This window comes from Balearica regulorum, chromosome 15, assembly GCF_011004875.1.
Source record: "Balearica regulorum gibbericeps isolate bBalReg1 chromosome 15, bBalReg1.pri, whole genome shotgun sequence".
In the NCBI taxonomy this organism is placed as follows: Eukaryota; Metazoa; Chordata; class Aves; order Gruiformes; family Gruidae; genus Balearica; species Balearica regulorum.
Window position 1 is genome coordinate 7,371,155 of NC_046198.1, and position 11,419 is coordinate 7,382,573.

Consider the following 11,419-nt stretch of genomic DNA (forward strand, 5'->3'; position numbering starts at 1 on the left):
TAGGGCAGACATGATCAGAATAGATCTTCTATCCACTTACCTACAAGGCAAATTTTTTTGGAAGCAGACATTGCTAACAAAGTATTATTTACACAAAGCAACATTAGCTCTACACCTCAACTGGTACATTTGTTTTGATTATAAACAATGCTGATGAGACTGTATAAACCAGAACATTGGCACAACCCTCTTATGAATGTTTTTTTATGGTAAACTGTATTACAAGTCTACTAAATTAAATAATGCAGATAGATATTCATAAAACATTTGATTTGGCATTATAAAACATCTGAAATACAGAACACTGTATTTAACACTAAGTAAAACTGGTTAAATTCTTAAACTACTTATAATTGTCATCTCCAAACAAGGATCTCCTCCAGTTCACACCTGGATCGATTCTCAAACAGTAAAGTTTGAAAGAAAAAGAATAATTGCATAAGTTTAAAGACTGAGAACCCCCCCCCACACACACACCATTTGCCCAAAAACACACACACAAAAAAAGGTGTTTCTCTTACTTAAAGCAATCTACAACTTTTGTTAAATCAGACAAACAGTGAAACCTTACTGATGTCTCTACCAAAACATGACTACAAATTAAAATATGGTCCAAGAACTTAGTCATAATGGTGGGAAACATGTGGACGAAGCTTAAGCTACTCCATACCTGAATATACGGAACTAGAATGCATCAACTAGGAGAAGCCTTACTGCCACTAGCACTGTGCAAACATTAAGGAGAAAACCAAACCAAACCAGTTTCAGGAGAAAATCAAGACACTGAACCCCCAGAAAAACATCTAATCATCTGACAGGATTAAGCTCCTGAAATCTGTGTTTATTAAAGAATCTGACTGTTTTAGCCTTGTGGTATCACAGAATACAGAACTCTCAAAATTAGGATCACCTGCAATTCAACACAAGTCATACTGGATGTAAGAATTACTGAGTGGGATAGGTCATAAGTGTTAGACTAAATGATAAGAAGTTGACAGACTATCAGGAAGATAAACCAATACAAACATGTATGCCATACATCAGCAAAGTCTGCTTAAGCAACGATAGGATTCAGAAAGCATCACAGCAGCACTCTAGGATATCTATGAATTAATCTTTTCACTTGCAAATGGAATTTGAGGGGCTTTCAAAACAGATACTACATGATACAGCGTAAGATACCCTCCCCAGCTGTCATAGTATCCAATCACAGCTTTTACATCTCTGCCAAACACAGCCCTTTGATACAGAAACGGGAAGATCTTCCAAAATCTATGAACTTGAGATTCAGTGTCCAAATTAATACACTTCAAGTAAAAATATGGAGTCCATCTACTTATCTGTGCAACTAAGGAGGAATAAAGGCTTTTATTTCACATTGAGAGACAGTAATTGCTTTCATTGGACAGGTGTTTTGTAGTTTTAGAGATAAAGCTGACTTGCTACTATTTATAAATATTGAGATTCTAAAGACAGTTTAAGTCTGATAGGCTTGACCTGAGAAGTTTTGTAAATTATTTTGATATTGTCATACAAGCAAAAAATTCTGAACTTGAATTTTTATTTTGTATAAACTGAAACATTGACAACCTGGGGTTTCCTAAGGATTTATCCGCAAAATGCCAAGGGGAAAAAATTAACAGGTAGGCAGTTATATTTAATATATTCTTTTCACAGCACACTGGTGTTTGAGAGGGTTGACAAAGATGCAGCAACTGCATCTGACACAAATCTTGTATCTGAAAAAGAGCATAAGAAGGGGCAATTAACAGATACTATGCACAGCTTTCCCACTGGCCTCCTCCCCCCTCATATCCCACAATGAAAGTGTTTACCTTCTCCAGGCTCTCCAATACATATTTGTCACAGCCTCCACTTCAAAGGCTAGAGTGCAACACACCCTGGAAGTGCCAGCATATTCCAAAAGAAAAAAAAGCAACTCATCAGATAGTAAGATGGGCCTGAATATATGTCCTCAAACTACTCCTCATAATACCTAAAAAGAGAATGCAGGCAAAAGCAGGGTAGTTCAGCTACAAGAAACATAAGTTAAGATACAAAGAAACACTGATTCAGAATAACAAAATCCAACTACAAGCCTCACCTTCCAGTGCAGAGAGCACAGTACAGGTGGCACTTCCCATTATATACCAATCCCATCCAGGAGTGGTTTGCAGGAAGCATAATGATTATTATGTAATCCCTATCAATATTCAACATCAGTTTTTCTTTCATAAACTCTGTACACTGCTACACCAGAGTGACTGCCATGAATGAAGGCAACCCAGAACAATAACATATGCGTGCTTTCATAAACCACAGTAAACGTCAATTCTCATACCTTACATCCTCATGTCTACTCATGCTCTGGACTTCTGTCTTAAAAATGGACTGTCAGACTTTCTGCTAAGTGACCAACAGCATCCTCTTTCTATTAACCAATTGTACATGTGTGCGTATGTAGAGAAAAACAACGTACTGAACAATTCATTAAACTCAATTGCATGCCAGTTTCCATTTATATACACTTAGAAGTTTGTCAGACAATTTACAGAATTTAATAATACATCTATTTGCCAACATTATTATTACCTTTAAGGACTTAAAATATTTGTCTAAAGAAAAAGAGAAAATCCATTCATATGCCTTAAGAAGTGTCACTAGATGCTGTCAGACTGTCTTATCATTGTAACATAAAATCAAGCATGTAATGGATAGGACAAAACTCAGATTAAGCCAAGCCTCAGTAGTACTTCTGAATGCACTACACTAGTAGTAAACTGTTCGTCCACCTAACAGGTTAACTTTGACACTCAAATACATACAGCCATATTAAAAAAATTAACACACCATAGTAACTGGGAGGTATTTAGAAACGCGTACTCTACTCACACTTTCAGCTTGATAGAAAATGACGTATCTCCCTAATCAGGAAGGAATACCACTAGACTGGAACAGTAAGGAAACCAAACTTAGAAGTATGCTTTCAGATTCTGAAATCTGAGGAAGAAATTGCCAAAGGCTTTAAAGAACCACACTCAACATTCCTTCATTGAAAAGAAGGAATATATTAAAAAATATATTGGAACTGGATACTACATTGGAAAATACCTAGTATTCTCTGGAATGAAAACATTAAGTCATACTTCAATGACTTATCTCTGTGCAACAGAGTGCAAAATATAGCATTAAAAAACCTTGTAAAGAAAATCTGATCAAAAGGGGTGATATTAAGGCTAATCTTCAACATAGCACAAGAAGTGAAATTTATATTGAAATGACAGATCATCTTCAACCTTTCTTAAGGCAGATAATTCAAGTGTCTAACACAATCATAACAAAAATCAACATGTATTTCTAAGAACACACACTCCTCTCCAAAACAAACGAGGCACTTTGTAACCTAGTACAGTTTTTACTAAGATGCCAAAGATATTTTCCCAGGACAACAGGATGGGTTTTTTTTTTTTTCCTACAGATAAGTTCTTTGAAGATCACAGTAAGCCATTTTCTTCAAACTGCAGCAAACAAAGCCCTACTCCAAGTATTAGTTATTTGTAGATATTAAAAAAGCATTAACACCAAACATTAATCTTCTGTAGCAGAGTGGTTTGTGTTTATGTTGTGTAGGGCTCCATCAGCACTCTTTCAAACCTCATCATCAAATGGTATGCAAAGATTACTGTAGAGAACTTCAGATCTAGCTCATAACCCAAATTGCCCATCAACTCCACATGCCTTGAAGAAACCGACCATTACAGTCAGCAAAACAGTTTGAAGCCAAACAATTTATCAAAATCTATACTTTGATCAAGGTTCATAAATGGTTACTGATTACTACATTTAAAAGAACAGATTGAAATTTCTTATTTCAGTTATAAAAGCTATTTTAACACAACTTGTTTTCCAAAAGAATCCGAAGTCATATATCTATCTAGAGTGAAATTTTTTAATCTCAGAAGTTGCCACATGAAAAATCTGTTGCTTAATAGACCACTTTTATGAATAAACCATGACAATTTCAAAAGCATTCAGTTGTATAAAAGAAGGATTTTTTTGTTGTTTAAAGAAACTGCGATGCTATCTGATTAAAGAAGTCTAAGTTCTGACCCACCAAAACAACTATGCTCACCTTCATGCGCAGTGTCATTTGAAACCTGTCAAATGCTGGAAGGTAAGCATTCACTGAAGCACTGCATAAAACTGTTCCCCGCAAAAATCTCTTAACAAAGCATCTTGATAGATGTGACCATCATTTAAAAGAAAAGAAGACTTTTTTTAAAAATAATGTCCTGGTAATACATTTAAGATTAAAGATGGTAAGTGTTCATGGAAGGGGAAAGCTTGGAGCAGATAATTCTTCAAAGACATTATTCTACCTAAACTGTCTGGGACCTTTGCAATAGTGGAAAACAGAAGTATGAAAAGAATTCAGTTGATGTAGTCTGCTTGACATATTAACACCCCTAATACAATTTAAAGAAAAATTACAGTAATGTGAAAGTAACATTGAAAATACTTGTAATAAATCATCATAAGATAGAGTTATTACTTCAGAGGAAGTATATATAAAGCCTTAGCTAAGCCTGGCATAATGCTATGCTCTAATAAGCTATGAGAATTTGATTAGTAAAATTGTTCTTTTCAGGAACTTTTCTTTGCATTACTGTGAGGCACAAATAGGTTGTTAGAAAAGACTCTAGTACCTAGCTGGCAGTTGTTTCCCTCATGTTCAAAATCAATTTTGGAAGATACAAATCCTATCGTCAGAACATAATCAAGAAGATTAACTTTGAAGAAGAATCAAAATTGATTGATTTTTCTTCTTAAGCTTTCTAGATGTACATCCTCACAAAGTTCATTGTATACAAAGAAATGTTTTAAAGTTTGGGGAGACATACTACATTGTTCATATAAAATAATCTCAAAACACCAGTAAAAGCTCCACTCTGACACTCTACCTCCTTCAGAACTGATCACCTACCACCAGTTCCCCACTTTCTGCAGTAAATCTGTAACACGGTTTATCCATAAGTGAGTAATGAGGAAATTGGATTCATGTTATATCAGCAAAAATATAACGAATAGGCTCAAGGATTTTGAAGCACAGAGAACACCTCTACACTGGTAGATTGTTTTGACTCTTCATTTAGGCAATAAAGGTATTTTATCCACAAGACCAATTTTTTTCCTGCAGAAATTAATTTCTCACAGAGCAATGTTGACCCAAACATTTTAGTTAATGCAAATGCCTTTTTCTAAATTTGATTAATTTACATATATGGTGGTATTTCCTGCCACTAATTTCCAGGATTCTAATTCCAAATTCAGGTAGGGATTAAAGCTAATGAAAGGATTTGTAAGAACCTGCGTATCAGCCGGTTACCCTCTAACCTCCTCTACTGCTAAGCAAAGCACTTAAGTTCCAAGCACCTTCGGGGCAGAGACTATTTAAGGCCTCCTTCCTCCACCTCCCCCCGCTCCGAGCCTCAAAACAGATCAGAAACAGGAAACCACAAAAATCTCTAAGAACCTAAAGTCAGCCTATGGCCCAAATAGCTATATATGTAAACAAGCCATTGAGAATTCATTTCACACAAACAGATCCAGGCTGGCTCACAAGAAAACAAAAGCCATCTGTAATCACAATATTCTAGATCACATTCTACACCATCGGTTATCTCATGAAGCACACCAATACTAAGAGGTGTTGCGCAGCACGGATAGGGGCTCATGCTAGCAAACACAAAAGGACTTCCTATACTAGGCTCCTGGCTAGCAGTTCTAGGAGCAAAGAGAACAGTTTTCGGTAAAGAGCAGAGAGTGGCTGTATGTAGATGGAATGTACAAAGGTTGGACAGCACAGTCAAGAACTGTAAATGAAATTCCTGCAGGATTACTGAAGAACTGAACATCAAATTTCATACTTTCTTTTCAGAAGAATGTGCTAAGCAAGTTAATCCTTGCAATTTTTCACCATAAAGAATTATAGAATATTTGCCAGGTGAAGTATTTACAGCCTGTCTTTTAAAGCAAAAAGCAAGTCTCAACTTCAATATTTAGTCACACAACAAACCAGTTATTTCCTACAGCACTGTTGAGTAGAATCCATAAGGTGTGAAAAATAAGGTTCTAGACCAAGCAGCTAACTTTGTGCATGTTGTGTTCAGTCCTTCCACATGCTTTAGTTAGACCTTGGTAACTTTCCACAAGCTTACCTGCAAATAAGTTGTCAGAAAGGGAAGTGGGGAGTGAGAAAAGTCAGCTCCTTCCCCTTTTTTGCTTCTTTATTACATATACATAACCTAAATTGGCCACCTGCAAAAAAAGTTTTCCCATTTGAAATATCAGAAACAATAATTTCTTAGCTTCATACAAATTCTTCAGGAAGCTCCAACATGAGGAACCTGGAAAAGGATTTTATCTTTCAAACATAGTGTTTTCTGAATTAAGTTTTTAGTCTTTCCATATCAAAAAGTAATTTCTCACTTGCATATTTTCTGATGCCATAAATGTACTAGTTCTACAGCAATCCATACAGCTTTTCTAGGAAAAAAAATAGATTAAATACAAGTTTACTGTTAAAAAACAGGGATTACTAAAATATTTCACATCTTCGTAGAGCAAATCTGTTCTTATTACTTTGCCAGTTTGTTACTTTTTTCAGTCTAACAAAGTGACTGTGCCCCAGGTTTCATTCCTTCTATGTGAAAATTCGTGCAAATACTTCAATAGTCAGCATCCCTTTCCAAGTTTTTCCTGCAACGCTGCCTTCCAACTGATCTGCTTTAGGAAAGTGAAATGAGCCTGAGTCTGCAGCGTCTTACAATGTCCAGCTACAGCAGCACTGTAAGTAATAGACCAATAACCCGAAGAATAATTTGCTTAAAGAAAAAAAGCTTACTTACAAAGCAGATTCATTTTTCAGTTGAACATCACTATTGTATCCAGATTATTGTCTGGATCATCTCCTTTCCACTAGCTACCAGCACTTCCTATGTTAAAAATATGAATACATATAAAATTGCTCTTCTTAAGTTTCCTCTATTTTTTTTCACCTTTGAGCACCATCTCAACAGCTGTATCTTTTACTATTTTCTATTCCTGCAGCCTGGTAAGAGATTTACAGAAAACTTATCCCACTTAAAAGCCTATGCATGAGTGATAGAGACTAGTCACAGCCTTATGTTGAAAAGCCAAGGGAAGAGAATATTAAGTAGATAGGTATGTAAGGAAAACCCTCAAGCCTGTCTGAAAGTTTTATACCTACAAATAGCTACAAACAGAACTCTTACCATAGCCTAGACTAATTCCCAGCATAGATGCAGAACATACTCTATTACGAACCCAGTTCTTTGAAAAGTGTAGTTTATATTAGTTCCACGGGGGGTGTGGAGGGAAGCTAGCAGTTCTGTTCAGACATATCTATGACTATACTACAGGTTTTATCAGGTCAGAAACACTGGTAGAATCTAATAATCGCTAGAACAGCTAAACCTTCCAGTGAAGCTGTTGCTGAAAATGAAGATGTAAACAACCATTCTTCCAGACTCTTCATTTTGAGATGAAGAGCACTTCTTATAATAAAGGCATGAACAGCAAATAACCAAGACCACAGTGACACCTGCAACTAAAGCAGCACTTAAGTTGTTTCCCTCTTAAAAGTGCAACTCTCCTTGGTACCACATCTTCAGAAAACAATGTTTTAGGAATTGTCCCCACATACACAAATACAAAAAATAACTGTTTTGGCAGAGCAATGCTGGAATATTCCTTTCAAACCTGTGCTCTATTCCTCCCTCCTGCTCCCCAAGTATTTTGTGATTATAGCAAAATAATCACAGAACTCCTTACTGTCATTAATTCCATCACACAAATATTAACTTGCTCAGAGTCTCAGAAATACTGAATTTCCCTTATTTGATATTACCTGAATTACAAAAAGGTTAGCTGAATCAAGCCATCTCTATCTGCTACTGCCAATCAGTACGATCACCTGACCAGAGAAATATTAAACAGGATGGAAGAGAAGGAATTAAAAATTAGTTACCCTGAAAAAATATTTTAGTTTTAACAAAAATGTTTGTCAATTTTGTTCTTCATTCATTCTCTCTCTGTATGTTTCTGTTACAGGCAGAGACCTGAACTGTATATAGAAAAGGAACAGAAACGTATTTTGGAGAGAAAAACCTGGAAAGAGAGGCAACAAGCAAGGACAGAGGCACAAAGGGAAGCATACTCCCTGTTTAAAAGAGACCAAGTAAACAGAAGTCATCTCTGATGCTGAGAAGCAGCCATATGGAGCTCTATCAAGAAGCAGAAAAGCAAAACTAATTCCTTTAATAATCAAACATTGCTTTATTTCATAATCCTTGATGCAGTATTTCATGTCCTCCCCTGTAGGTCTATTCCAAATAATAATTCCCATCTTCAATCAAATATGATTGTGTGTAACACCCAGATGACAAAAAAGCACTGAGTATGAAGAGGAGAGCACACAAACAGGACTTCAAGAATCAAGGCAGCTACGCCAGTTCCCTTGCAAGGGGCCCTCCTTAGCCAATTCCAACTGATGAAAGAGTTTGAAGTGCTGCAGCGTGGAGCTTGGCAACTTGCAACCGACAGAACGAACATGAGACCCAAACGCAGAGCAGCGTGCACGCAAGGATAAGGAACGTACCAGTGAGTTACAATGACATCAATGAAAGCTAGTAGTTATTTTTGGAAAAACACTCTTTTCATAAGGGACTTTCTACACTAACTAAACTGTATAATCTACAATGCAAACTAAGATTTACTATTACCACTTCTGCGTATCAGCCTCCACTAGTCAGTGCTCACAAAACGTTACAGCTTTACACTGTCAGACTAACGTAAACAACTGTGTTTGAAACGGCGTCCTGTTAGGACCCCCTCACGATCTTCTTCACGCGTGTGTTTCCACTACGAAGGAAATCGGTTGCGGAGTAACAGGTGGCTCCCCCAGGGCAAGACGCCGGTGGGAGACGGCCCGGCAAAGCCACGCCAACGCCCCGTACCCGGAACCGAGAGCGAAGCTCGGCGGGAGGCCGCGGGGTGGCTACTTCAGCCTCGGCCCCGGCCCCGCTTCCTCCCGCTGACGGGCCGAGCTCCGGGCGCCCGCCGGCCGCGCTCGCCTCACGCCTCAGGGCCCCGCCGGCGCTTGGGCGGGAGCGGGGCCCTCCCGCGAGGCCCGCGGCCACCCGGGAGGCGGAACGAGGACCGGGAGCAGCGGCGCCGAGGCCGGTCCCGCAGAGGGCAGCGCTCGCCCGGCCGCCCTCCCTGTCCGAACAGGGCGGCGGACGGTGGGGCCGCCCGCGAAACCTCACCACGACCCCGCCCGCCCGGCAGCGTGTAGGGCACGGGCGGCCAACCCCCTGACGGGCCGGGGCCGGCCCCGGCGCCCGGGCCTACTTCTTCCCCCAGCGCGCCGCCGCCCGCAGTCCCGGCCCGGCCGCGGCGCTGGCCCCGCGCCCCGGACTCACCAGGTGGCTGCTGGTGCTGGCCATGGGCCCCGCCCGGCCGGCGCGGCCCGCGCTCCGGTCGCCCTTTAAGATCCCAGCGCACGGCCGCCGAGCTCGAGCCAATGGGGCGCCCGCATCCTCCGTCCGTGACGTCACCCACAACAATACCCCCCCCCCCGCCGCGAGCAAGACTTCCGTACAGCCCGCTCGCTCATTGGTGGCGCCATCTGCTACTCACGTGCGAGCCCGGCCAGAGCGTCCCCCCGTCAGCCTCCGCGTCCTCAGCCGACGTGAGCATGCGCAGCTGTAGGGGTGACGCCGCCGGCTTCAGTTCCCGTCAGGCGGCTGAGCAGGGTGAGGGCGGAAGAGGGCAGCGCGGTCTCCCCTGCCTCCACCGTGCGCTCACATCCGGGTTCGTGCCACGACGCAAGAATGCTGTGGGTGACGACGTGGTGACGTCAGGAGGAGGTGGGCGATGCCGGGGCGGTGCCTGGCGTCGCGGAGTGGGTGTGTCGGCGCTCGCCCTTCCTGCTGCTGGTAGCTGCCAGTGGCTTACCTGGTGAAGGGCAGCTGTGCGCACCGAGTCATCGTTACAGCCATGAATTTGAACACTCAAATGCGTCACAAATGCAATTCCAATACAGCTCTTCGCTCCTCGAAACCTCCCTTCTCTGGGAAAGCGTTCCCTGCGGCCCTGAGCACGAATTCACCCATTCTGACACGCAGTTTTCATTGCAAGGCTTTCCTTTGCAGTCTGGGAACCGCATCGGTTTTACTCCGTGTAATCAACGTCCTTTCGGGTACACGTGTATAACGCGTGTCCTTGTCCTCCCCGTTCCCAAGTACCGGGTGTGCATTTCCTCACGGCAGTCAGCCGGACCTGGTGCAAACCCCCACTGGGATCCTGGGCGTGCTGCGAGGGACGAACTGTTTGTGCACGACGCTTTGTAACAAATGATCTGAATTTGTCCAGGGGTTACCGAATTGTGAGGGATTACTCAAAAGGCTGACGCAGGAAAGGACCATCTAGTTCACTGAACTGCATCAGAATCTGCAAGATACAGACATTTAGCTTCAAATGGGGATGGGGTGGAAGGCGAAGGCAGCTGCAGCGTCCCCGAGTTGAACTGCTTTCTGTAGATTTTTGTAATAGCCGGCCTAAATCAACTTTGCAATGTGATGATTTTCTGTTCCTTTTCTTCAGCAGATAAGTAGAACAACTGATCGGAATCTTCTAGTAAGTTAGACTAGTTGGTTTATCATTATTTTGGGCCCTATTTTCCTACATTTAAAGATGAGACTGTTTATCTTTCAAAAGTCCTCTAGATTTCTTGTTCTGCATGGTTTCTTCAGAAATACCTTTCAGTGTTGCAGAGACTGCTTCAGGTAGTTATTATGGTTCACTTGGGGTTTTTTGGGTTGTTTTTTTTTTGCAAAAAATACTTCGGGGCAAATTCCATCTGGCCCTGCAGAATTTAACACACCTGTTAAGGAATTTAACTCAAATTTTGTGTATGCTGCTATCATCTTGTTAAAATGAATCATATTAATTATCTTCATTGTTAAACTCTGTTGTTCTACTGAAACAATTGTATCCTTCAATCCTTTACACATCATCTATTATTTACTCCCTTTCCTGCTCAGTACTGGGCCTCCACTCTCTTTTTTCCTCAGACATCTGACAAACTCATAGATTTTGTTGTTACCCCTTTTCTATTTAATTTTAGTTTCTCAGTTTGTTTTCAACTGAGCAAGAGATAAAATCTCTACTGTACAAGTTTTTCAGCAGGTCCGGTACCCTGACCTCTGCAAGATGAAGCCATTGGACTCTGCAGCATCCTCTTCATCTCAAAGGACGACATAGCAAAGCTTCTCTTTACAGCATCAATGAACGAATGCTTTCCACACTGAAAGGCTTTAATTGATGTGATATACTG

At 40.9% G+C, this 11,419-nt stretch overlaps 1 protein-coding gene across 2 annotated transcripts in view; it reads right to left on the reverse strand.

Moving 5' to 3' along the window:
• Positions 1-9,965, reverse strand: part of PDPK1 (3-phosphoinositide dependent protein kinase 1) — a 34,602-nt gene extending 24,637 nt beyond the window's left edge. Inside the window, exon 1 of one of the 2 annotated variants that reach the window (XM_075767157.1) lies at positions 9,721-9,965. In XM_075767157.1, the coding sequence (XP_075623272.1) occupies positions 9,721-9,780 (60 nt within the window). In that variant the 5' untranslated portion in view covers positions 9,781-9,965. Of the gene's footprint in view, positions 1-9,503; positions 9,658-9,720 lie in introns of those variants that run through there. The other variant, XM_075767158.1, reaches the window with a different exon arrangement.
• Positions 9,966-11,419: the final 1,454 nt, after the last annotated feature.